Here is a 27,267-nt window from a genome sequence, read left to right as displayed (position 1 = left end):
CTGAAGAGCTGGCAGTACCAAGGGGGGCATTCAGAAGACCTTCTCTTTTACTTTTTCACGAGGATGTGTCATTTGTTCTACCTCTTCTTACGAGATAAGATACATTTCCAAACATTTACTGTGCATGACCTCGGTTCAGACACGGTGCGCTACAGGCGTTGCCTCCACGCCCGTGGGAGTGAAAGCAGGCAGGCAGCAAGCAGAGCCTGGCACTTTGAAGGAACAGAAGCATTTTGCTGGCAGCCCAGCAGCTGGGGCTCACCCTTGTGGAACTGGGGTGAGGTGGGAAGCAGGTGTCCCCAGTTATTCCCAGAGCAGATGCACACACAAGGCAAACCTGCGCAGGCAGAGCTGGCTCGGTGTGTGTAACGCTGTTGATCCTGTGGGAAAAGTGCCCAAAGGACAAAGTGGACTGAGAGGGATGTGCTGAGGATCCAGCTAAAGACATATCCAGCTGGGGTCACCACCATTTGAGAAACCTATGGAGAACTGACAAGAGCACCAAGTGCCTGGAGTGTTGGGAAACAAGCTTAGGAAAAAAAGCCCAGAGGAAAGCATTGAGGAATCTTAGAGTCTGTTTAGGCTGGAAAACAAGGGTGAAACTTGATAAAGGTCTTTAAATATAGAAATGGTTTTAATAAAAAGGGCAGGGATCAATTATTCTGCATATTCTGCTCTGCTCTGGGGGAATGATGTGAAGAAATCCACTTAATTGGATATGAAGGCTTTTTATTCTAATTTCTTACACAGGGAAGCAGAAGAACAGGCCTATGAATATTGTGGAATCTGTTCTCAGAGGTCTGAAAGACCTCCAAGGGCACTCAGACATCTGTTGATCATCTAAGTGTATTTGATCTCTGTTCAATGCAAGAGGCTCTTGAGCCCTTTCCCAGTCCTTTGTACCAATGATTTTGCAAAACACTGGGCTCCATAAAGCACAGGCACATGGCATGGCCATGAGAACAGATGAGGAAGGGAGTTTGTTTGCTGAGTGCTCACCAAAGGGAACCTGTGGCTCTGAGTAAAGGAAGAAGAATCTTCTCTGCAAATTAGCAATCCTGCTTCAAAGACTCGTCTCAATCATCACTGTCTCCTAAAAAATAAATGGCATGGCTTGCAGATCCCTGAAGTTCAGAGCAGAAAAAGGGGAAGCATTAAGTTTGGCCAGACTGCCTTTGTAAGAAACAGAGCAGGTCCATAGTTTGAAGGTAATTCTTCTTCCTTACACAATGACTTCCATCTAAGAACCTCAGAATATTAAATCTTCAGTGCAGGATTAAGTCTTCATGAGCTAGGTGGCAATCTCACAATATTTTACAGAAGAGTGCACAGGAGGTTGAGAGATGTGTTTTGCAGAAGATTTGATCATCACCTGTGACTGAAATCAAAGAAGTCGCACTGAGATAAATGAAAGCTAGAGATGCTCAGATTCCTCAAATCAGCCCAATTGTCCCTTGCAATTATTGAATAAAGAATAGAAACCTAGAAGTACAGGCTTGCATTTCATACCAGCTCCTGCCAGTGGATGTGAGTCATCAAGGTATCTTACAGCACAACTGTTCACCACTACAGAAGCTATACGAACCAGAAAGATTCCACACTCTTTAGATTGAATAGACCTGATGCAAACTTCTGTCACAAACACAACTGCTTTCCTGGCAAGTTTCAGGCATGCAGCTGATACTGAAACATGATGAGTTATTTTAAAAGTCACTTGCGTAAAATAAATAACGTGCAGCATATGTTATGTTTCAGGTTATGAAAACATTCCACGACAAACTGGCTTAAAACAATTAAAAACGTTTCAGTCAATGGACAAAAGTTCAAGCTGTAACTTTTCTTGAGCTGCCTCTCAAATTGCCTTCCAAGCATTTGTCTTCATGATATGTGTGTTTTCAGATGCTGACAGCAATGTTCCACATATAATCTGTTTGTAAATCTCTTGCTACTAGTAGAGACCTCAAAACTATGACAGAAACAGGCTAAAATGAACTTTTTGTGTGAGATGATGCATGATCAGACAAGAACAATTCATACACAAAACCCTGGAAATTCTGGCTTTATCCAGCAGTCTAAGCTCCAGCCAGGGAAGTTCCAACCATGCAGCCAGAGACTGACTGAGGGAAAGTGTGAAGGGACTGACAGGGGGAATCCAAAGTTCTTTTAGGTTGGGAAAGACCTTTAAGATCACTGAGTCCCACCAAGAAATTCAGAGGAGAGCAGCAGACGAGGAAATGGAATGTCTTGGCTGTATTTAGATTTTGGGAAATCAAGGCTGGGCATTCCTGGTGAGGGAAAGGATCCCAGCACTGCCACAGCACACGCAGTCTCCTGATGCCTTTTGGTGTTACACAAAGAAATCTTGGAACGTTCTTTGCCTTTCCCTGTGTCTGATCTTATCTATTCAGCTTGAGCTGTATGTGTGGTAAACAGCCAATTCTACATCAGGAGCAGCTGCAACACTTTAACTAATCAACTTCTGCATTTTCTTTTTACTTTTTTTTTTTTTTCCCTTGCCACAGTCATTTGGGTCTGTATGAGGTGAACCAGTAAAGCAAAAGGCTTCATAATTCCAGGATATTTGCTTTGAGAGGACAGATGTAGGAACTGGCAGTGGGGTGGATGGGGAGCATGGGAGGCAGCTGTGTTATTAGCAGCAATTTATCTATTACAAGTGTGTAGACATGACACCAAAGAATGGGGGCCCACAGTGCCAGGCACTCCAGACACATCATGGGAGCCAGAGCTTCCAAAGCAAACCAATCTCCCCAGCCCTGGGAGTGGGGGCAGGGGCCATGAAATATCTCATCAGGATTACAGAGAGGGCTAATGGCAGAGAAAATGTTGAGCCCAATCCCAATACCCAGGGCAGGATCACTTGCTGCATCTGAACGAAGCAAATCATCAGCGCCTGTCAGCTGTGGGGTTTGTTTTGTAGCTGCAAGCTGATCTGGAGTCATGACAAATCTGTTTTCCCTCATATGCTACTAAACTATCAAAACACATGTTGACACACAGGGAAATACAGTGACTGGAGACAGCAGAGCCCTCAGTAAGCAGCAGAGCAGGTTCTAGCCTGGAGGGGCTGCACTAATACTGCACAAAGCCCACACTGCCACCTCAGTGCTGGTGCTGCATCTGGAGCAGCTTCAGGCTCCCCCACTTGCCCTGCACTCCTCGGGTTACCTCTTGTGCCTCAGCAGCAGAAAAAGGAGAAGTTTCCTCCCTGGGATCCCAGCATCCTTCCTCTTTGGAGCTGGGATGCAAACTGCAGTCTAGAACGGTGCCCTTCCTCGGGAACACAGCAGCCTCTGAGGTTTCCCTTCTGACAAGTGCATAGGAAGTATATGAATTATTTTTTGGCCCTCCTGTAAGTCAGCCACAGGGCCTGCTATCTGGCTGTACCTTGTTTTTCCTCTTCTCAGCAGACATTTTTGTAGCTGCTCCTTTCTAGAAACCGCATTTCTGCTCCCGATAGTGGCAAACAAGCGACTGCCATGCAAGTGGTGTGAGTCAACATGTTTCCTCCACACAGCTTTTCTGTCCAAAGTGTGGTTTCCTTGGAATGTTGACTTATTTGATTCAGAGAAATCTGGGGGCATAACCACAACAGGAGTTCCAGAGCAACAAAGGAAAAGACTGCCTAGGCTCAAAAAGGAGAAAATTCTTCCTGGCTCCTGTTGGTGACCAGAGCTTAAACACCCAAAGCCCCATAGAAAGTAATTTTGAAATAACAAATTGTCCCATGAGACAAAATGTAGTTGCTTCATCATCTCCCTTTGCAAGTCCAGTGAATCAGCTGCAGACTTTGTACTCTTCAATTAAACAGAAACACTCACCGCAATCCCAACCAGCTACAGGGTTTTGGTACAGCTGATTTTAAGGCTCTAAACTGGTCAGCACAGAAGTTATGCTTTTGACTTCAATTAGTGAGAAATCTGGCCTCACAAGAAGTGCTTGGCAGGATATTTTCCTGGATCTTCAAACCCTAGTCCTTCCCTACCCATACTTCTAAAATGACTCTTTAGAAACATGCTCATAGAGGTTTCTTCACCAAAGAAACACATTTTTCCTTCTTTCCATAGACAATAGGTTTATTGGTGAAGGGGTGCTCATAAACCAGTCAGCTGAAATAGTTTTAAATAAATTTGCTTTTAAAGCAGGGGAAGGGAAAGTTTTGTTTGCTTGTTGTTGCCCTTTTTCTGCCTTAAAAGCATTTTGCACCCAGATTGAAGGATGGAAACAGATGAAATAACCTGTCAGCAGGACGAGGAGGGCAGCTTAAGGAACAGAGAAGAGAAGGTTTATATCAAGCAGGATTTTCTGTCCACCCCACAGTGAGGCTGCTCACAATCCTTTGGAGTCTCACAGAACCACTTTTGTCAGCAACCCAACAGAGCCATGGCTACAAGCAGCCAGATATTTGATAAAACTTTTTGGGAGAACAATGTACTCCCACTATTGCTAGCAGCAAACATGACAGGACAATTCTGAAAGCTTCTCTTCTCAGGAAGTTTTTTTCTCTTGTCACATGTGCTTAATAGGTTTGGATAACATCCAGTGTCCAGCCTCTTATCAGGAGCTTGCTACCTTTTAACATCCTCCTGCACTGATGGATGGCCTAAACATTAGCAAGCAACCTTATGTTGCAATAGTCATAGCTTGGCTTCTTCTGGTAAACCAAATGTCATTTGTTCCATTAAAAAACACAAAAAACCCAAAAAAATAACAACTCCTAAACAGATAAACACTCACTCACAACCTTAAAGTTACTGAATGGCTTTCATGCAGGAAAACAAACAGATCCCTGCTTGAATTCACTCCTGAGACACAAGGCTGTAAACAGGAGTTACCCTTCCCTGGCAGGCTGAAGCCTGACCCACACTGAGCTGATGTTTTGCCATCACTTGCAGGAGAAATTCTATAGAATTTACCTTCATCTTTTCCCATTAGCAGGTCAAAATCCTGAGGAAACATTTGAATGAAAGAAATGAAAATCCAAAAGAGAGTCTGGGAAGGTCTTGAAAAGAATTAGGAAACAAATTAAACAAACATCAGGCAGGAGCCAGTGGCCCACTCACAGAAAGACTGGAAACACCCAGGAAGGCAAACAAAATCACTGCTGGAAACAGGGCATTCCCACATCACCTGGATCACACAACCCATTAGCAATCATATGGCAACAGCCATCTGCAAGGAACTGGGAGGGAAGACATTTATTGTAGGGAATGACATGCTGTTTGCAGTGGCATATTCCACTCTTCCTCACTTTTGCTTGTTGGACAAACAACATCAGTGCAAGGATAATAAACTTGCTACATGCTTGATTTTTGACTCGGGTCAGAGTCTGACTTGGTTAAAAAAAATAAATTAGCATACAAGCTAAAGCTTGGCAAGCAGGTTAAGTGACTTTTTTCAGTGTTGTTGGATTACTGGGGAAAAAAATAAACATGACTAGCTTGAAGTGTCACATATCCACAATTTAAATATGCTGGTTATTTCTAAATCAATTTGCAAAAAGACCTTTTTAAAAAAATCTTACTTTTTACACTTATCAAGCAATATTTTAAGGAAATTAAATACATTTTTTTTCCTGTGAAATTTCAAACCCTGTGATTCCTGGTTCCAAGTTAAAATAGCACAGTCTACCAGCTTACTGATTCTTCTAGCTGCATCATCCCAACCAAAGGTGTCAGCCTCAGGCATCTCACTGGAATCTGCCTGACCCATTCTTGTGAGGCTACTCAGATGCTCAAGTCTCCAGATGTTTTTCCAGAATCCTAATTTCCTATCACAAGGGAATCAGGGGGGAAATAAGGTGTGATTAACTTCCTTTCTCACCATGTGCCTCTTCCTTCTCTGCTTCGTTGGGGTTCCCTGTTACTGCCTCTGAGTTTAGCACAAGGAATCCCGAGCTCAGGGTGACATTATCTAATCCATTCTACTTTTAATTCCAGAAGCCTGAAACTGAACCAACCAGCAAAATTGCAGCAAGTGGGGGAATGGAAGGGCTGTGTAGGTCAGGACTCCTGAACCACTGAGAAATTGTGCACAGAAACCTGGGTGGATACGTCATGCGAGGTAATTTAATGTATTCTGCCTGACACCTAGCATGGAATTCACCTCATCACACTTTAATCCTCCAAAAGCTGAGACACTCAGAGTCTCCCCAGGCTCCCTGTAGCCAGTGGGCAGAAAGAGTCATCTCATCTCCCCAGTCCAGATGCCTCCAAGGCTGTGTGCTGGGAATGCAAGAGGCTGGACTCACCAGAGGTCTATTTCAATGTCATTCTGTGCAAACACACAAAAGCCATCTCCTGCAGATTCCTGGATGTTTTGTAAGTCAGTGTTCCAGACTGCTGGAAAAGGCTGACTCCTTTTTTCCCATGTGAGCAAAGTTTTCAGGCAGAACAGGCTGTTTCTGGGAAAGCTGAAGGGACCTGAAAGTTTCTTAGAATTAACTTCCCTGGCCACTGGATGATCCATACAAACCAAATATAAGTCATGAGGGGCATGCAGAGGGGATAGGGAAAAGATGACCCCAGAAACAGGGAGGAGGAAACTAGAATTAGCATATTCATTAGCCAAGGGCAGGCAAATAGAGCCTTCCTGTTGCCAGATGATCCTGAGCAGATCTGCTCCTTGTTTGCAGAGTCCTTTTGGATGGGCTGGCTCCATCTGAGAGGAGCTGGAGCAGGCTGGGGGCCTGCCCTGCCTCACAGGCAGATGTAAGCCAGGTTTACATCTGTGCTTGACATCCATTAGTGGAATCAAGTTTCCATTTTCCAAAGGGTCAAGTCAGAGTAATTCCAGCAAACACAGGGAAGCCAGAAGGCTTCTTCTCAATGATCAAAGCATCCCAATGCTCAGTTAGGAGGCATGAGCACTGGGGGTGTAACCTCTCCAGGAGAGCAGGGAAAGAGAAGCAGAGCTTCCACAGCTCTGATGAGCACAAAACCAGAGGAGTTAATGACTCCAGCCCAGACTTTCCACCAGTCTGGGCAAAGGCATTGCAAGGACAGGACACAGGACCACCCAAGGACCTATTCTGGGGCAGCATCATCAGCTTGGGGCAGGGTCCAAGTTGTTTCCACAGGCTCTCCTGCAAGTTTGGCACCACTGCAGGAGACAGAAGCCCTCAGTAAGTGTTTAGTTAACTAACATTTGTATTATAAACAGTGGGTAAAGGATGAGGAAATAGGACTCGAGCAAACCGTGAGAAAAAAGCCTTTTTGCCTGAGACCACAGCAAAGGGACTCCTAATCAAGGCATTACTGTGATTTTTCAGATTCCCTACCACACTACATTACAGCCTGGCCTCAGTGACAGACAAATGTTTATTAAAATAAATCCTGACTAGAAAGCATTAGTTTGAGTAAGACAGTTGCCTTTCTGCCACCCAGATATTTTCCCAGAACTGAACTTGGGGAAGATGAGCTTTTTCAGAGAGCCCACTGAGAAGGTACTTTCCTGGACTCAGACACAGTGATCAGCAGAGATATTGATCGTGCTGCCTCTGCAGCAACAACAGGAATTATCCATTGATTTCTCTGGAGACTGGATTATGTATTGATTATGTGAGCTGCAAAGCAGAGGCTTAGGTGATGCTATCATGTCTGGCTAAAATGCTGCTCATAGAGTAGTGAAGTCAATAGAAAGGGGAGATGAGAAATCCATTGAGGCAAAGGGCAAAGTCCCAGGGTAATTAATTAAATGGCAAAATTCTCCTGGCTCAAGTGATGCCGGGATTTCTACTTAAGCATTTTGCATCCTGAAAAGTCCCCTAAGAGGAGCCCAAAGGACGCAGTGAATAACGCTTTGAGCAAGTAAATAATTCTGGCCCATCCCGAGTCCATGTAACACACAGGGGACAGACAGGCACTTCATTCATTGCTTACTTCAGCTGGGTCATTAATGAAATGCATAGGGCTTAGAAAAATTTGAAAACCAGCTGTGGAGATAACTCCTTGACCAGGCCTGAAGGGGCCATCCACTGCAGCCATTGAAAAGAGATCCTGTGTTGGCCTTTTATCAGCAAGATAACAAGCTTACAGGGGGACAGAGATGACTTGCTGGATAGAAGTGACATAAGCTGAATTTGCAGGAGAAAGATAACAATGTAGAAAACAGCCCCTGAAGGCTCACCTTTCGAAACACAGAGCCTCTGTCTTGCATTAAACTCTGCAGATTGCTTTACAGAAGCTTAATGTTTCTACCTCCCACTGCTTCCCTTAGAGTGGCATTCAGCTTTTGTTCTGGCCATCCCAAAAACTAATTATAACATGCTCCCTAGGAGGCATTTAGTAAAACTAAACAGGTGGAGGAAGAGGTCTCAGGACTTGAATCCAATTCTTGGTATGGTGTGACCTGCAGGACTCAGCCAGAATCATTAAGAAGTGATGGATGAAACTTCACTGATCAGCAAAGATGACTCACCCAGAAGCACAAGCGCTGAAGTTTGCATTTATTTTCGGGATGGAAATGGGAAGGAGGGGAGGAAATCTCAAGGAGAGAGGCAAAGGTCCTTGCTGTCAAGATCAAAGCAATGGCCAAAATGAAACTATAAGTGCACAGAGATGGGAGAGGAGTCTGTGAGCAGGAGCCTGGCTCAGCCGTGGGGCCTGGCCCAGCAGAAAGCCTCATGTGTAATTTTAATTTCATCTACCCATCTTATGGAGATGTTTTCTTCTCCATAAACAACTGATTTGAGAGAAGGGCACATTTTTGCCAGTAGACAAGTGGAAGGCCAGGCACTGCTGATCAGCCAGAGACCCTTTCAAGGGACTTTTCCCTCCCTTCCTTATCCTATAATTGTTCGTAAAAACAAAAACATGGTTTTGTTTAACAAAATCCCCACTGATAGCCTTAGACTAGAGTAAGGAGGTTATTGCTGTGCCCAGCTAACCTCCTGCAGCAAAAAAAAGTGCAAACATGGTCTTTATTCTGGGCATTTCCTGGAGGAAAGGGTACTGGACAGGAATTCAGATAAGAAAATTCATGTTGTTGCTGTTCTTCATATTCTGTGAAGTATTTTAATGGGGATAACAATACACATTAGACATCCTGTTCAGTAACATTTTTAGTACCCAGCTGAGTCCAAATATAAACTATAATGGCATATGGAGACTGTCTTAAGAGCCATTTCAAATCAATTTAGTTTTATATAGCGTCTCTTCAAGTCTCTCAAGGTGATTTACAGTGAAAAAGCAAATAGTGGGATAGTGATTTAGTGGAGTAAGGCATGGCAGCTGTCAGGCAGGAAGGAAAAAAATGCTGCATGGAGACGTAAAACTCTAATTTAAAAGCAGTACAAAGGTAAATATATCTCTTTGCTCTTCCAGTACAAGAAGCAGTCAGGTAATGAAGCCAGGTTGGGTTCAGTTTAATTCAACAGTTCAATGGAGCCATTTACAGATGGAATTGGACCTAAAACTGGACCTTTTCCACTCAACTGCTGAGATTAGGAAAAAAACAGGGAAGAAATATTTGTGACCAATTCATTTTACCATCATATTTCACAACCTCAGAAATTTCAGACTTCCTGTGGCTTGGACTTCTGCCCTAGGGGCTTATGAAGTCAAGAAGGCAGCTTTAAGTGTCTTTTTCATGGAAATTGCTAAAGCCTTTTTTAAAGAAGCAAGACTCTAGTCAGGAAACCTTGACCTGGCTGGTGTGACAACCATTGTGCTGCTCCTGTGCACAGATGAGGAATAATTCTGCAGAGAGTGTTTCCCTCAGCTACAGGACACCCTTCCTGTGGGTTTTTTGCCCTCCTGCTCACCCCTCAAGTGAAGCTGCTACAGAAGCCATGAAAACACTCGTATTTTGGTGTTCCTGGTGAGGGGATCACAAGTGCTCCTTACATTTCCCTCCCACCAAAGAGCTGTTGGATGTGGCTGTTTCAGAGAACTTCAGGCTAGAGAGAGAGGGAATGCTACTGACTTCCTAAGGCCTGAGTACACAGGATCCTGGGACAGCTCAGCATGGAAAGGACCTTTGAAGATTCCATGGGAAAGGGAGCCTAGATGAGATGATCCAGTGCCCAACAGCATCATGAAAACCTGCAGTGGTGAGGACTCCACCACACCCTTGGCAGGTTGTTCTATGCACTTCTCCTTTGAGAAGCCTAAACCACCCACATTTCCTTCTACCTAAACCACCCACATTTCCTTCCACCTAAACCACCCACGTTTCCTTCCACCTAAACCACCCACATTTCCTTCCACCTAAACCACCCACATTTCCTTCTACCTAAACCATCCACATTTCCTTCCACCTAAACCACCCACATTTCCTTCTACCTAAACCACCCACATTTCCTTCCACCTAAACCACCCACATTTCCTTCTACCTAAACCATCCACATTTCCTTCCACCTAAACCACCCACATTTCCTTCTACCTAAACCACCCATGTTTCCTTCCACCTAAACCACCCACATTTCCTTCCACCTAAACCACCCACATTTCCTTCCACCTAAACCACCCACATTTCCTTCCAGGTGCCAGCATTTGTCAGGATTTGTCACTGCTGCTGCCTGTAGGTCAGGGACCTGGTAGAAGCCTGACCTGCTGGTCCACCAGGAATAAGATTTCAATTTCCCAACGAGCAGGTAGGAGCTGTTGAGGATGCCAAAGCTGTGGAGAGGCTGAATTGTGATCACTGGAGGCAGTGCCTCCTTGCTCCAGCATCCTGGCAAGTGCAGGGTTTGTTGAGTGGCCTCGGGGCAGACGTCTCACAGGCAGTCACAGGGGCTGGGAGTCCTGCTGGGATGTCTGTTCATCTGGGAAAGTGCCTTCTCTCCCTTTCTGCTGTGCAAGAAGTGTATGTTTTATTAAATAAAGTGCATGTTCCCTATGCAAATGAGCGCCCTTTGGAATGGTGATACGCTGACACGTTTTATGTTAAATATGCATGCCCTTTAAAAACTGAAGCAAGAACTAAAAATCATTTATAAATATTAAAGAGCAAGAAGTCTACTTTTTGTTTTCACTGTGTTTCTGATCCTGCACTCTGGGAAAAACACTCCTCACATTATAAGACTGAATTATCTGTCCAAGAACTAAACCTGTAATTTCATTCTATCAGTCAAGCTGTGTGTCACGCTTTTTTTGTGTCAAGACAATCAGGTTCTTTGAAGCACAGACACACACCTACTTAAAAGAAGCTTTCAGCTGAAAGCAGAAGACTCCAGAAACAGCAGCAATTTGTACCTTTCAAGGGACTGATAATTAAATAGAGAAATGCTGATTCCAATGAAAAGAAGGTTTCTTTGCTGGCCAGGATGGTGTTCCATTAGGACATTTGGGTCCAGATTCATCTGCTTGGACTGCAGGCATCAGTCCTTTGAATCATTGACTTCTAATGGCTTCAAATGTGTTCTTTGGAGATACTTATCTCTCTTTCTTGACAAGAAAGGACAGTAGGCCATCTGCACTCCTAACCTGACTACCTTGGTTAGGTATCTAAAATGAAATTAAATCAACCCAGGCCTTGCTCTAATTTTTAAAGTATTTGTTGCATGGGGACACCTATTAGAAAGTCTAGTTTTCAAACCATTGTTACAGCACAGCCAACCTTGCCTCCAGGAAGCATTTTCTGCTACACAGGGTTTCCACATCCCTCTGGGAAGAAGCAGAAGTTTCTCATTAAGGAACAAAAGTGCAGCAAGACCAATGCAGACATTAAAGCACCACCAGCAGGGAGGCAGTTTTAGATTACAAGTGAAGGAGGGTAGCTCTGTGTTTCACAGGATCACAAAATGGGTGATGTTGGAAGGGACCACTGGAGGTCATCCAGTTTCCTTCTGCTCAGAGTGGTTAAGGTAACTTGCAAATACCAGAAAAGTCTCAGGACAGACTGTAAATATGCTGTGCCAATTTTACATACTGAGAAACCAGGTACACAGGTCAAGTAAGAAGTCCAGGGCACGGCAGAGAATGGAAACTCCAGCTCTGAAGTCCCAGTATTTTTCCTTCCTGCAACACCACCGTTCTTTGCTGATGAAGAAGCAGCAGTTTTCAGCTTGGTCTTCACTGCACGTTCACTAAATTATTCCATGTGCTTCTGGCTGCACCATGGATGGCAGGAGAGCCCATGGACAGCAGTGAAGGGGTTTTGGAAACCTGCAGCAAGACTGGCTGCAGTGAAGCAATGCTATCCTCCCCTCACTTTACTAGCTCTGCTATCAGCAAAATGCCTTTCTCCCTTTCCAGATGGGAGCTGGAGCAGTGGGAAATATTTTCTCTCAGAGTTTGTTGCTCTGTTGACAGGAATTTTAAGAGAAAAGGTCATTTTGGTGGATTTAAAAAGCAGTGGAACTTCATGCCCCTAATGAATGGGCAGCAGGAACTCATACTGGCAGCGCTCAATGGCTGCACATGAAACTAGCCAGGCCCAGTAAATGAAACCAGATCCCAAAATGCAGCCTGAGATAACTGAAAGTATGCATCAAAGTTTATTGTAGGAAAATGACTGAGTGGAAAAAGAGTGGTCTGCTCTGCCCCTGCACCTCCAAAACATATTGTACCATTTAAACCCTCTAGAAAGACATCTGCCAAAAATGTGATTAATTCTCCTGAAGGTCAAATGCATTACTTTTGTAAAATAGTTGAAGCAGCAATTGTAGGTCTTTGATTACTCTTACAAAAGCAACTTAGGAAAAATCCTGGGATGGCTCTTGTGTTTGAAGCTGCTCTTGTGTTTGAAGCTGGATGTTTACTGCTTACTGGCAGTGACTTGTGTAGCAAAGGTGAAATGTGGTCAGGAAATGATCGTAACCCCCCCAGAAGGGTTAGCCCCAGAGCAGCCTGTCCCAAATTCCAGCAGCACATCCTGTGTCTGTTTGGAGTGCCACCCTGTGGACTGCTGCTCCCACGAGCTCCTCTCCTCCCCACAGACACCAGAGGCAGCACTCAGGACCCTCCTTGGGCACAAGGATGGGTGACAGCACCTCTGAGCCCCCAACCCTCCATCCCCTGTCAGTCCTGCATGTCCCTGCCCAGCCTGGGGAAAATGGTGCTGGAGGACTGGAGGAATTTCTGTACCAAAGTACAGTCTCTGCTATGAAAGACCATTTCTGCCTGTGCTTTCTACACCACAGAATATGAAATGCCACCACCACTTCTGAGCTGGATAGGAAAAAATTGGGGCATCTGTTGGTAACAGCTGAGGTCTCTTGTATTACACCCCCAGTGCAGAGCTTTGTACACTGAGAAGAGACCAGAGAAGCCCTTTGCTCATCCACGGATGAATTAAGCCCCTGGTAATTCAAGTTCATCCTTAGAAGTCCATTTCTGGATTGCATTATAGTTTTTTTTCTCTCTGACTGTTTGTGTAAGACTTGCAAGTTTATTCACTGGAGATTGCCACCATAAATTTTAGGAGTCTGGCTTACAAAGCCTGTAACAACCTTGTTTAGCAAAGGTGTGCCTTGCAGCATTCCTTCAGTAATGCCACTTTGGCTGCCCCTTACCTCTGGGGTGAGGTATTTCATCATGATTTCCTTTCCTTTCTCTCCCAGCTTTTCATCTGGAGCAATTTCATATTCTGCCTGGAACAGACATATAAAAAATAAAAGTCAATATTTGCACTCATATTTCACCATTATAACTTCATTTTGGATGTTGCCTTAACAGAACACTCTGTATGAAAAATTTGAAGGACAAATATCATTTTCTGGTGGAAGTAAAACCTGTACACACAATCTTATTAAAAACCTTCCACTATATTTTGACCAGATCCTAGCGGTACATCTTCTGGGGCTTTGTCTCTTAATTAACACCAACACCATTTAATTAATTTATATTTTATAACCTTGCAAAGCCAGCTTTCAGAAAACATTCAGTGACAAGAGACATCAGCCTCATTTGGTTTTGCTCAAAAGGAAAGTGGACACAGAAGGTAAAACAATTTCTCTGAGTAGTAGAGAAAGTGAATGTTGGTTGGTTAACCCTTGGTGTTTCAAGTGCCATCTGAATATATACATATATATATATATTCTTCAATATATTATCTTTTTTGTGTCTTTTTAATGTGCCTTGACCTTGGTCAGCAATACCTATGCAAAGCAGAGAGACCTGCCCATCACTGTTAGTGACCCTTGGCTCAGTCCCTCCTGGTTTCTTAGGCAGATTTCTTAGGACCAAGAGGAAAGAAGAGAGACCACTTAGAGGAATAGGCACCAGAAGCAAAATTCTCTTTGGCTTCTCTAGTGCATTAAAAAAGGGAGCATCCCATCCTCACACACAAAGTCTATCTACATTTTAAAACTCTGACTGCTCTAGGTATTGAAGCATTACTGACTTTTGATGAGCTTTGTTTACATTAGAAGCAAAAGAAGCACAATGTGTGTACCATGAAGATATTAATCACTTCAGCTAAAGTTCTGGATCCATGGCAGGCATTTCAAGGAAACACATGCTGCAGGGGACCCCAGTGGCTAAATGACAACAACTTCTATTGGGGACATTCCTGCTTGGCACTGCTTGGGATATGAAGCTTAGCCTTCAGGTCAAAATATCTTCCAGAATTAAATAAAAAATAAAAAGAAAGAAGATGACAGCCTAACAGCTTTCATGACTGTATTAAAAAAAGGATCCCAGAAAATCCTGCCAAGCCAATTAAATAACCTGGTCCAATACAAGCTGTCTGTGATGATAAATGAGGAGGAAGCTAAAATAAAAAAAGAAAAAGGTAAATCAGACTGAACTGGCAAACACTTGGAAGAAGAAATTTCAGAACTATTGCCCAGTGGAAGATGTATGTGCTGCTCCAGGCTGGATGCAATAAATCTGCAGGCTGGCTGTAATGGATACCCCAGCTAAGCAACCCCAGGAATGACATGGAAACCACAATTTAGTAATAATGCTGTTCCCCTTCTATCTGGCCACTGCTCATTTAGCTATTGCAGCTCAAGTCTGGAGCTGCATATTTACACACAGGCATGGCAGGTTGCTTGAACAATCTGGAATTATGATCTGATTTGGTTTGGGAAATGATAATGGCCACAAATAAAAATGATGAAAAAACAACCAAAAACTAAACCCCGCAAGTACAGTACTTCTTTTTAAGTGACAGTTTGGGGGATGAAACTGATTAGGTTCTCATAAAACTTAATTCAAGGGTTTTAAAAAAAATATTTTATCTAATTTCCTGTCCTTTTAGATGGTATCTGAGTAAGGGTCATTTCAGCTATTAAAGTACAGAAACTCTGAAATGCTTAGAGCATCTTAGCAGCATTTTTCTCCATGATTTCTCTCTCCTTCATTTGCTTTCAAACTCTGATAATATATTGTCTCTCTAGCAAATAAAACCTGATTATAAGTCATCATCTCCTATCTGAAGTGCACCAGGGAGATGTTGAAAAATTTGTTGTTATTTTTTGCCATACATAACCTACACCAGTTACATCCCATAAGAACTGTACAACAGGAAACAAATCAGGACAGACCAGAAGGCAGAAACTCAGCAAGAACTGATGTCTTGAAATGCAATTCCTGATGGTATCCAACATATGCAGAGCTAAATGCACACCTATACATGTACAGAGGATCTCGTTCTGCCTCAAGATAGACAGCAAAGAATAAAAGGGAAGTTTAATTACACTTGCATTTGACATTCCCAGGAAATGTGACACGGTGCTGGCGAAGGTGGGAAGTGACAGACAAGTGAGGATGTGAGAAGGAACCATGAGCTCCAACTGTGCACAGTGTTGATTTCACTGTAGGTGTGCACTAGAAGCCTGTTCCATTTTGTTCCTAATCTCATTATTATTTCTCCCTTCAGTGCCATTTTTGAGCTATTCAGCAAAAGACCCCAGTGCATTTCCAGCCATGACCTGTTATTACAGCAGAGAGACAGGGATGTACCCATGCTCTCTCTGCCACCTGCCTGGGAAGCCACCAAGGTCCTCAACTCCTGGTCTTGTGCTTAAATCACAAGATACCTCCCCTTCTTTCCCAGTACTCAAAAGCACTGCTACAGTTTGCAGATCCCTAATTACTAGAAATAACATCATTTCTTAAAATCTGCGTGGAACAAAATATTTTCCATTATTCCTTTGATGAATCCAGGCATGTGTTTCAAGGCTCCTGCCCTGAAGTCTAATAGCTTCTCCATGCCCTAGTTAGGTCAGACAGGGCCCTATTCATAGCCCATAAATGAGGGGAGGATTTACGATCACCCTGACTCCGTGGGACAAGCTGCAGGGAAGGCTCTTTCTGTGGGCAGGCACAGATCCTTCAGCCCAAATGGCAGGAGGATGTGGGCTGGCCACTGTCTGCTGCTAGCTTTTCTTCTGGCTGCTCTTTTGGAGGTAGCAGTTATGTTGGTGGCTCCTTCTTCCATAGAAGCAGCAGTGGCTGGATGGAGGAAGGGGAGTGCAGAGTGTCCTTCCCCTTGGAGCAGCTGCCTTCAGGATGGGCTGAGAGAGATGAGATGGGAAAATGCTCTTCAGGTGGGAAAGGGAGCAACATCCAGCCTGTGGCTGGCAGTGGGATGGGACAGCCACAGGGACAGCTCAGCTTTGGGGGCTGGAGGCTGCTGGTGATGGATGGAGAGCTACCTGGGCAATGACACAGGGACCCCACAGGGGCTCACGTTGATTCTGACACATCAATTTATGTAGTGTGTGATTTTCACCTTGAGCTCCACTACATGGCTAAAAATATGTGGAAATGGAACAGCACATCCAAAGAGATCTCTGTGTAGATCTCAGAGGATGTTTTCCCACAGCAGCATGGCATGGCCAAGGGAATCATCACCCCTTGTACCCACCAGGAGATGGAGATGGGAGCAGACACTCCCACCAGAGCAGTTTTGGCTTCTTGGTAAATGTCAGGAACAGTGGAATCACCTTTTGAGCATCTGTAGGAGGTTACTGGCATTTCAGCCCCAATTTTTCACCTCCACTTTCTCAGCTCCCTCCTCTGTTTTCTGAGAACACCTCTCTGCTCAGTCCTTTCTCAGACTTGAGGCTCTGCCCTGTTATTGCTCTGTCCTCAGTGCCTGTCCTTGCACTTGCCTCTGCTGGAGATTTAAAATCTGCAACTGAAAACTGGAAGGCAAACCCCAAACAGCTGGGATTCATAATAACTCACATTTCTAAATGAAAAGTGAACTTGAAACCATATTTTTCATATTTAAAGGCAGGGCAAAACGAGCCCTTTCAACTGTTTGAAAACACGTTTTGAGTTAATGAGTTTGTTGATACCAACAAACTGGCATTTCTGATGGGAAAAGCCTTGAACAGCTTTAAGACACACAGACACAGATGGTTTATATACCACAAAAGGGACTTAACCAAATGAAATCTCCCTAACAGCAAGACAGGGTTTTTACAAATGGCATTAAATGGATGCTCACTCATCCTTTCAGCCCAGGTAAGTGCCATGTCTAGTGAGGCATTCAGCTGAAAAGTCCACCCAAGGCCCCTGAGCCCAGATATCACAAACAGAAACAACCTGGAGAGGCAGCAGGGCTATTTTCCTCCAGAGGATGTATTTTTGTGTGACTTCAGCACAAAAAAAAGTAACCTTGTTCACATCAGAGAGAAAATAATGATCAAAATCGTCCACATTCTCCTCCAGTCAACCTAAATCTGGTCCACATTAAATTGTTAAAAGCCCTCCCTTGGAAAAAAAAAAATAAAAAAAACCATTATGAATGTGAGTAGATGAAGCAGGAAAGGGATTCCAGAAGCTAAAGCCTTCATTTTAATGACAAATAAAAATCACAGGAGAGGAGAAGGAAATGTCAGGTGCTGGCACCCTGGGAATGTGCTGATGAGAAGGGGACAGGAGCAAGAGGTCCCTGCTGACCTGAACTGCCACCTTCTTGTGCTGGAGGCACTGGCTGTGGAGGAGCAAACACATCTTGCTAGCCCCTTGCCTGCTCACTGATCTGCATTTAGCACAGGAAACATTTCCCATCACACTTTATTTTAATGGCTCTCCTTCAACAGCTCCAGAGTCGAGCGATGTTCCTAAAATGTTTGTGAGCAGAGCAAAGCGTGCTTCAGGGCTGTGCGTGATTCCCTGGCCAAGGGCTTCTGGAGGAGCCCAGGTAACCACAAACCATCTCCCCCTAATGACAGCAGCTGGTGCTCACACAGCTCCACCCTGGGAATGGCTTTGCTGGGCCATGCAGAAGAGCTCCAGAACCCAGAGCAGCAGGCAGCACCTCCAGAGCCCCCTGGGAGCTCGGTGGAGATTTCATCTCAGCAGCCAGGACCTCTGCCATGAGCTTGTTTGCACAATATCCGCAGCAAGAGGTGGCTGTCTGTCCTTACAGCCCTCCTGCCAGCTGGGAGAAAGGGTGGCTGTTGCTCCATTTCCCAGACAGACAGACAGATGGACACACACACTGACAGGCACTCACTGGTCCCACAGCAGCAGTGGGAAGCAAACACCCACAGTTCCACCAGTGCTGTGCTGCAGAGCTCTGCATCTCTTTGTTCTTATCACTGTTATCATCTAATGCTGGGGCCTGCTGCTTACAAACCACATGTCGTGTTAGTCTGGGCTACAATCGATTGTGACTAATTACCCAAACACTGCTCTCACTAAACATGGAGAGGCTTTATGCCTCTGAGCACTTTTGTCTCAATTACTGGTTGGAATTGGCCAAGGTATTCACAGGTCTCAGAGGGAGCTGACAGCTACACACCTACATGCATGCAGAATTCAGTGATACAAATCCCTTTTCTTCAGAAGGCAGCTTAACAACTGTTTAACAGGAAAAAAAAATCCTCAAATCCTGCCATAATTACATTTGCAGGAGAGTCCATCAGACCAGGTTAGTTATTTCACACAACAGCTGACATAAATGTCCAGGCAAGAGAGGATTTTTTTTGTCTCTCTACATATTCTGTTCTGCAAGGTCTGGATGATTCTACCAGCCTTTGGAAGCAGAGGTGTGAGAGAGCTTAGTCTCTCACAAGGATGTTGATAGGTTGTTAAATGTCTGACTCAGCTTCTGGTTTTCTCCCAGAAGCCTCAGTCACTTCTCTCCTTGCAGACAGTTGAGTGCATGAGTTGAGAAACTGTAGAAAATATTGAGAGGCATCAAGTACTGGCTTCTGCCAATCTTACTGTGTCACCTGGTAAAGTCACTTAGATGGGCACTGAAAAAGAGAGGTGGTCCTCCCTTTCAATGTGCAAAAAGCTCTGTGAGTCCCTCAAGAACAGCTAAATATTATCCTCTTTTATCTTTTCCCTTTATTTGACATTGCACAAAAGATAATTTTTGCATCTCATGTTAGAAAAATAACTAAGACACAAGAAAATGAAGCCTCTTGGCTTTTCCTGCTTGTTACAGCAGGTGGTCTAGAAAAGGTTTCCCATTCCTGGTGGTCTCAGATTAGGGCTGTAAAGTCAGACTCCTGGTCTCATTATAGGGCCTTTTTTGTCTAACATAGGGCTTGGCTTGAATCCCACTACTCACTAAACACAGTGTGACCCTGCTGGGCAAATTTCAGTAGCAATCATCCAATTTAATGGCAAAGGGCTGTGTTGCTTGACCTTAATATTGCCTAATGCAGGGATTCTCATGGGCTGGGAGCAAGCTTATACAGAACTTGAAATCAATAAACAAAGGAGACTGCTGTTAATTAGTGCTAAAAAGAAGAGAGAAAGATAAGGATTCAGACCTCCTCCCAGGCTGGCATTTTGTTTAACAAATCCTCACAGTGCCAGTCTGAGCCTAACTGGGAGCAGACCAGTCCAGGTACACAGGGCACCTCCAGCCTGCAAAAGCAGCTTGGGCTGGGTGCAAAGCAAAAGGATTTGGGAATATTGGTAAAGAGAGAGACTTTTAAAACAAAGCCAGTGCCACCAGGAGCTTTAGTGAGTGACACAGTGCCCTCAGTCCCCAGAGCCGGCGGCGGGCTGGGCAGCACGGCTGGCACACGGTGCCCTGGGGTGCTGGCAGCTGGGGACAGATGTTTCCCTGTGCCCAGATGTTGTTCCCTCTGTCAGTGGTGTGCCCTGAGTGCATGCAGGGCTCACACACCGGGGGAATCTGCCCTGCAGCCCCTGGGCACTGCTGGAACAAAAATGTGGCGCCTGCGGCTGCAGGGAGGAGAGAGAGCAGAGCAGAGCACCACTGACCCTCCCCAAACTGAGCACAGCTCTGCTGCTTTTGCCTGAGATTAAAGCACTTACAAACCATCTCCTGCGGCTGCCTTCCCCCTGGAGGGATGTGTGGGGTTTCATCAGTGGCAGACACCTCACTAGACAATGCTGGTCCAGCACAGCACAAACACATTCAGGGTACCCAAAGTGTCCTGCTACCTGCTGGCCTTGAGCACAGCTGCACAGAGTGTTTGTCAGATGCCTCATGTACCTTGATGGCTTTCACCAGAGAAAACTGCTAGGAAGAACAGGTGGGAGTCATGACCAGCTAAAGCTGATTCAGACTTTATGCAACACTTTTTGTGATGCTGTAGATTTGCTGTTGTAATGCAGGAGTGACATAAACCTTAAGAGACCACGTGTCCTCTCCAGACTGTCACTTTTACAGCTTCAGGGCAATCCTCACATTTCCCTTTACTTCAGAGTAGCTTCACCATGGTGCAAACAAAACAATTTTATTCCTGTTGGTATGCCTTGTTTTGCTTCTGACTGTCAGTGTCAGCCAGGGAGCAAGACCCTGTGGGCACTCACAAGTGACAAGTTCATCTTGCTCTTTGCTACCATTTCACCTTTTGGCTGATCAACACCCTCCCCATGCACAGGTTCCCAGCACAAGAAGTCACTGAGAGACTTTTCCACTGTGAACAGCTGGCAGGACACATGGCCAAGTGCTGCCAGACTGGGAAAGAGCGTCAGGTCCCCAGGGCTGGGGGGTGATGCTCAGTGGCTGGGTTAACTGATGGCTCACTGGGGTGGAAAATGGAGCAGATTTGTTTCTCAGTGACCTCAATCAAGTTATTTCTGTACCTTGTGCCTTTGTTCTATTTGAAAAAAACAGGGTGATGATCAGGATGTCCTTTGTGAACCATCCTGAACTCTATGGCTGAGAAGCCTTGGTAAGGGATATTAGGATTATTACATTCCCCAAGTCAGCCCATTCCCAACCTCCCTTTCCTCCCAGTGCCTCCCAGCAAGGCAGGCTTCACCCCCATCCGCAGACATTGCTCACAGCAGCTCGGCTGTGACATGAGGGAGGCCACAGCAGCACTGTGGGGGTGACTGTCCTCACCCTTCTCTGGTGGTTCATGTCCCCAGGCTGGCACCAGCCCTGCGTGTCCTGTGCTGCCAGCGGTGCTGGGCTGCTGCTGGGGCCAGCCTTGCCCACTGCCTGCTCCAGCACTTCAGACACAAAATCCCACAAAACAGCGATGCTTTGGGGTCAGAGGAGTCTCCTCTGTCAGGGGAGCATTGCAAAGCACCCCACAATACCACAAGAACTGACTTACCACCGAGTCAAGGAACCGAATGCAGCACTCGAGCTCGGGCCGAGTTTCACAGAACTGCCGGAAGAGGAGCCTTCCAATGGGCTGCTTTTCACATATGCTGCAGTAATCTCTCTCTAGAGGCAAGAAAGAGAAGAACAGAAGCATGAAAATGAGAACAGCTCGCCCTTTGGGTTGCTTATGAGTTTAAAGCATTGCAAGTGAGTGCAGGACTTGCAGGACTACAACCCCAAATCACAACAACCTCCTTCTCCCTGCCACCACGTTTCAGGTATCCAAATCCAAATGTAATTAATGGCTTTAGGACTCAGTTAAGAGAGGCTGAATTTTGTAGGGTTGATGCTGGTAAAGGTCAAGCAAAAGCCATTCAGCTAATATGAAAAAATAAGCCCACATTTTTGTGTGGTGGAAATGTATGCAAAGGTACAGCTCAGACTGGTGGTATTGGTGGGAATGTGAGCAAATTACAAGCCCTTGAAATATGAGTCATGCATTAAAGGGCAGAAAAAGCTGGAATTTGTGGAGTCCTTCCTGGATGCTTCCTAGACATGCACTAAAGTGCTCCACATCTCTGGAAATGCTTAGCCTACTTTCTATTAAACAATTATAGTAAAGTATGCATTTTCAAAGGTTTCAAAATTTCTGCTACTTAATTGCTGGGAATTAGGGAATGGATAGAGCATATGGCATCTGGCTCATTTCAGTTTAACACAGCACTCCTCACAGAACTGTATTTCCCCTTAAAAGCCACGTTTAAATGGCATTCCCCTGTGCTGGTGCATCCACAACCACCTCTCACAGTACAGCAAAAGGTCCTTTGCCCACCACAAGGACTATCAGCAGGAGAATATGGATGAAGGGCAGGCATCATTAACTGGCATGGCACCTGCACAAATGCCAAGGGCTTTGGATATTTTTTCTGGTGAGAGCAGAAAATCCCCCAGCTTGCTTGGAGCAGCAATACTTGCTTGAGACACGTTATTCTTCTACAAGTACACACATGTCAAACAACATACTGTGTTTCCTTAGGCATTCTTCTCACCATCCTCCTCGCTGCCATATGGCACTTGCTGTTATTATGGAAACAACCAGCTTCTAAACACATAACACAGCACTGCAAACAGACATACCAAACCCACACAAGTTGTCAGTGCCTTGGCTATTTCTCTCCTGGGCCTGCAGTAGCTCCTGCAAGGCCTTTGATTCCCCCTCTGCTTTGGCCCCCCATGCCCCTCAGCTCCTCCCAGTCCATGGATGCAGGCACATGTCTGTGATGGATGGAGCTGCCCTTTGCCATTGAGGCACCCAGCTGAAGGACCTGCTCATCTCAGCTTGTGCCCTGGGGACCCTGTTCTGCAGAACCAGAATTGTCATAGAATCATGGAATGGTTTGGGTTGGAAGGGATCCTAAAGATCACCTAATTATATATCCCCTGCCATGGGCAGAGACACCTTCCACTACCCCAGGTTGCTCCAACCCACCTGGCCTTGGACACTTCCAGTGATGAGGCATCCACAGCTTCTCTGGGCAGCCCATGCCAGGGCCTCCCCACCCTCTGGGTACATTTGTCCTGAACAGAAAATGCTCTGTGAGGTGCTGGACCTCTGCCCTGTAGCTGGGTGACAGCGAGCAGGAGCAGCCAAGGCTGCCTCTCGTAAGGGGAAGGAGGGAGCCTGCCCAGTGCTGCACCTGGCTCTACTTCAGGAACTGATTCCTGAAGCACTTCCAGGGTGGTCACTGGAGACATGGGCTGGGGATAGCTGAAATGGGCTTTTAATTCAGTGTGGTCCTGCTCTGGCCTGGCCTTCTGAAGCAGTTGGGAACAACATGCCAGCAGCATTTTTTCGCTGGCACTGCCATTCAAGATATCACTCAATCTTCTGAGAAAACTGCAATGTTTTGATGCTCTCTTGCAAAGCAAAACTGGATCAAAATCACTGTGCAAATCCCAACCTGACCTCCAGTCAATCTCATTATCAGCCTGGCACTTGTTTGTTTGCCTGATCTGGAGCCTTCAGCATGGAACACCACGGCACTGGTAGGTGTGGTGGGAAAGCCAGGGGGATCCCTGGGACACGGAGCAGCCTTGGGGTGTCCTTGTGGGTGCCACCAGTTTGTGCTGCTTGACCAAGTGGCATTTTTAGTGAGTAACTGCTGAAGGGATGTGCAGACATGTACAGCACCAAGGGAAGTGAAGGAGTCAGGAGAGTGGATCGGGACAGCCCTTACAACATCCCAGAGGCCAGCACGAAGCCAGAGGCTCAGCAGCCCAGGTGAGCTCTCCTGGGAGGTGTCAAGGTTGAACTGCATCTGCCTGATGCTGGTTTCTGCTACCTTGACTAACCAACTCTTGTGAGGGTATGAATAAAACATACACCCTGGTGGCAGGACACAACCCCTCCAGAAGCCCAGACCCACAGCAGGCTTCCCATGACAAAAAAGAATGAGACTGTCTGGATTCATTACAGAGTTAACCAGAAAGGGACAAACACAACAATCAGCTGGTTTGCCCCATATTTTCTCTTGTACAACGTCATTTGATGGGCAGTGATAACTGCTGCACAAAATGCAGTTAGTTTATCAAAGTTCTTATGACACAGTGACACCCAATGTAGCAGAGGATGATCTTCTACCAAAAGGGCCAGTGAGACCAGGTAAATTAGCATGCAAATTGCACATCCATAACTTCATAGAGCAGCAGGGAAAGAAAACAAGCAGCTAAACACTACGACATATGTGGATAAACACAACACAAATAAGACATGAGCACGGACTTCCTCCTACTCTACAGAACTTGGCCAGCACGTGAGAAGGGTCACCCATTGGTAATGGGGAAAAAGGAAATACCAGAAATAATCTCTGAAAATGCAACAGCCAGAGCAGCTCCCTGGAGCCATCCACGCCTCTGTCACGTGCGCTGAACTGCTGGATGTACCAACACAGACAATAAACACACGACAAAAATGATTTCATTCCTTCTAGGTGACACAAACTATTTTCTTAGGCTCTGATCTTGCTGTTGGCCTCACTAAGTCATCTAAAGGAATCTGCACTCAACTAATCCTTGGGACGCATGGGCCCGGAGAAGACTAAGAAAGAAAAACACGTCTCAGCTACAGCTGAAAAAGGAGTGGATGGTTTTATTACAGCAAGGAGTGTTTCAGCAGCGTGCTGCACCCCAGAGATGGGGCTGGAGCACCCCGAGCCGTGCTCAGGAGCTGCTGCAGGAGGGGGAGGCAGGCGGGCACCGCAGCCAGGGGCTCTCCTGGGCTGGGGCTGAGCCTTGTGTCGCTCTCGTTCCGCCTGCCAGTAAAAACATCCATCCAGTTTCAAAAGTTTAAAAAATAGAAGGAATGATTTCCTGAGGAAATGGAAATGTTAAACACTTGGAAGTGAAACCATATGCTTATGATGATGAAGTGTAACTAAAACAGCTCTGAGAGTGATATCTTTGGTAGTCAGACCCTCCTGCCTCAGCGCCATCCTGTTCAACACCTGCAAAGTCACCCAGAATGGGGGTGAAAAGCTGGGTGGGTCAAAGTCTTGGGAAAGCAGACACTTCTCACTGACGCCAAAGTCTTTATTTAGAAAATATCACCAGCAAACAACGCACACATGCAAGTGAATTCTCCACCTTCCTAACAGAGCAACAACACAGATTAATATAGAAAAGGTATTATATAAAATGCCATAATTAACTTTCATAAGATAAATAAAGATAAATAATGTTTATTCATAATTTTACTGACTCATTTTTCCCTTTACTTCATAGCTTATGTATTGAAATACTAATTTCAGGAGCAGCCAGCACAAAGAACACACTGAAATAGTTGCACCTGCACACGTCATGCTGTCACCATTCAAAGCCTATGGCCAAATTTGTTCCCAAACAGATATTTTGGTAAGGTTCTGAAAAATATCTGAGCCCATGCCTAAGAAAAATAGTCCTATTAACAAAATTTCATACCTGTCAAAACATACCACTGATGAAGTGAAAAGCTCAACACAAGGTAATAGAGTTGCTGATGTCAAAGTCCACAACCATTCATTAAAAGGGGAGAAAATCTAATATTTTAATTATATAAAAACCTTCCTGTGCAATGTGAAGATTTTTTTGTCCTAATTTCTCATTTAAATACCTTTCATTTTTTTGGCTGGCTCAAAGTATCACCTTTTGGAGAGAGACAGTGGTCTGCAGAGAGACCCCCTTCTCTTTCACATTTCCAATATACCTGTGGGTTTTGATGGCTTAGTGATGAACTAAATAACTCTTGGCTGAAAATCAGTCTTTTATGATATTCAGTGTAAACTGCAGGTGTCTAAGTAAGAGTGCTATAAAAGTTGCACTTCTGCAACTTGTTCTGAAGAGCTGCAAACCCCAGCCCTGCAATCAGCTGGTGAGGCTTCCTCCTGTAGATGTCTGTGGGGAGGGATGAGCTCAGTTTAAATCTCACTTTTAAAGTCTACAAAAGCCAGGGACACCTTTTCAGCTTTTTGGTCATTTGAGGATTGCATTTATGTACTATCTATTAAGTAACATTTTATATTCCAACAGGCTGGAATCCCAAGAGCAGATTTTCCGAAGGAATGCGTGGAGAATCGCCAAGAAGACATGCACCATGCTGCTGCATGGGAACATTTGGGCTTGACCTCTGGATCCCTGCTATCCTTGGCATTAAATCAGATGAAAAATGAGTAAGATCCAAGTGCAAAGTAATTATGCTGCCTAAAAAAGCCCACACAAAACAAAACAACCAACAAACAAACACCTGGAACCCCCAAAGAGGATGTAGGAAGACTTTATTTCCTGCTCATGCTCAGGGATCCAAGAGCAGAATTCATCTTCCCCTCCTGATTTTTCTTCTTTAAGGTGAACCAACACCATTCAGATGCTGTTGCAAGTCTATTATTTGTCTGCTGCTCTCTCCCTCTCACCTGCTTTGTCCCAGAATAACAAAAATCACCCCAAATTAATGGCAGAAAGCATTTGAATGGCTCAGTCCCTACACTCAAACTGGAAGCAGCATCAGAGCCTGAGGGAGCAGCAGTCAGCTCCCAAGATGCTGGCACACCAAAAGTAAAACTTTCTTCTTCCAACATTCCTCAGATGGATGGAAATTTCTGCTCAAATTGTCCCCAAATCACACACCTCCCCTCTCAATCAAAGTCAGGATGATGCTCTAAAAGAAATCCTATCCTGCCCATCCCAAATATAAAAACCACTTCTGGTTTTTTTGACCATCTTTGCTTTCTTTATGTAAGTTTCCTTACAGGGACACACAATGAAAAGGAGGACAAAGGCAGGAACTAAGAGCAAGATTAAAGAATATGCAGCACAACTGAACCAAACAGACTTTCACAGCCCATCATACACTGTGCACTTGTGGCAATTTCCTTCTTTTTGTCAAAAAAAGGACTAAATCCTTAAAGGTTCACAGATTTATTTTGTGTCCATTCAGAGTACTAATGGAAAACAAATTGCATCTTTAAGCACTGAATAACCCCATTTAGAGCTATATTAATATAAATACATTTTTCATTTTAAACCAGCAGGTCTAACACTGGTGCTTATAAAGATGTCTTATAATTTACTGCTGCTCTTCTCCAGCCAAAAGTGGAATTACCACTGTCTATGTATAAACTTAATAAACAGCACACACTAAACTGCCTAGTCTTTCTAGGCTGATGAAAGTTGCTTCTTATCAAAGGATCCTTTGTGGATGTTTTAAAAGGATTTAAATTGCTTTGATTGCATTACTAACAGTGTCTGTGTTGCTCTTGTATTTCAGAATGATCTGGAAAGCTGGAACATTAGCTCTGCATTCTACAAAAGGCGGTTTTCCATCTCTAA

General features: G+C 44.9%; 1 protein-coding gene across 4 annotated transcripts in view; it reads right to left on the bottom strand.

The window, feature by feature from the left end:
- Positions 1-27,267, bottom strand: part of GRK5 (G protein-coupled receptor kinase 5) — a 146,862-nt gene that overhangs the window by 30,367 nt on the left and 89,228 nt on the right. For 3 of the 4 annotated variants that reach the window (XR_014616364.1, XM_084210818.1, XM_084210819.1), the window contains exons 3-4: positions 21,419-21,531; positions 13,475-13,552 (exon numbers count right to left, since the gene is read on the bottom strand). Coding sequence is in view for 2 of the 4 variants with exons in the window: in XM_084210818.1 (XP_084066944.1) it covers positions 13,475-13,552; positions 21,419-21,531 (191 nt within the window). In the remaining 2 variants the exon portion in view is untranslated. Of the gene's footprint in view, positions 1-13,474; positions 13,553-21,418; positions 21,532-27,267 lie in introns of those variants that run through there. The other variant, XM_084210820.1, reaches the window with a different exon arrangement.

Source organism: Fringilla coelebs, assembly GCF_963513975.1.
Source record: "Fringilla coelebs genome assembly, chromosome: 8".
In the NCBI taxonomy this organism is placed as follows: Eukaryota; Metazoa; Chordata; class Aves; order Passeriformes; family Fringillidae; genus Fringilla; species Fringilla coelebs.
Note: the sequence above shows the minus strand (reverse complement) of the source record. Positions and strands in the feature narration are given on the sequence as shown.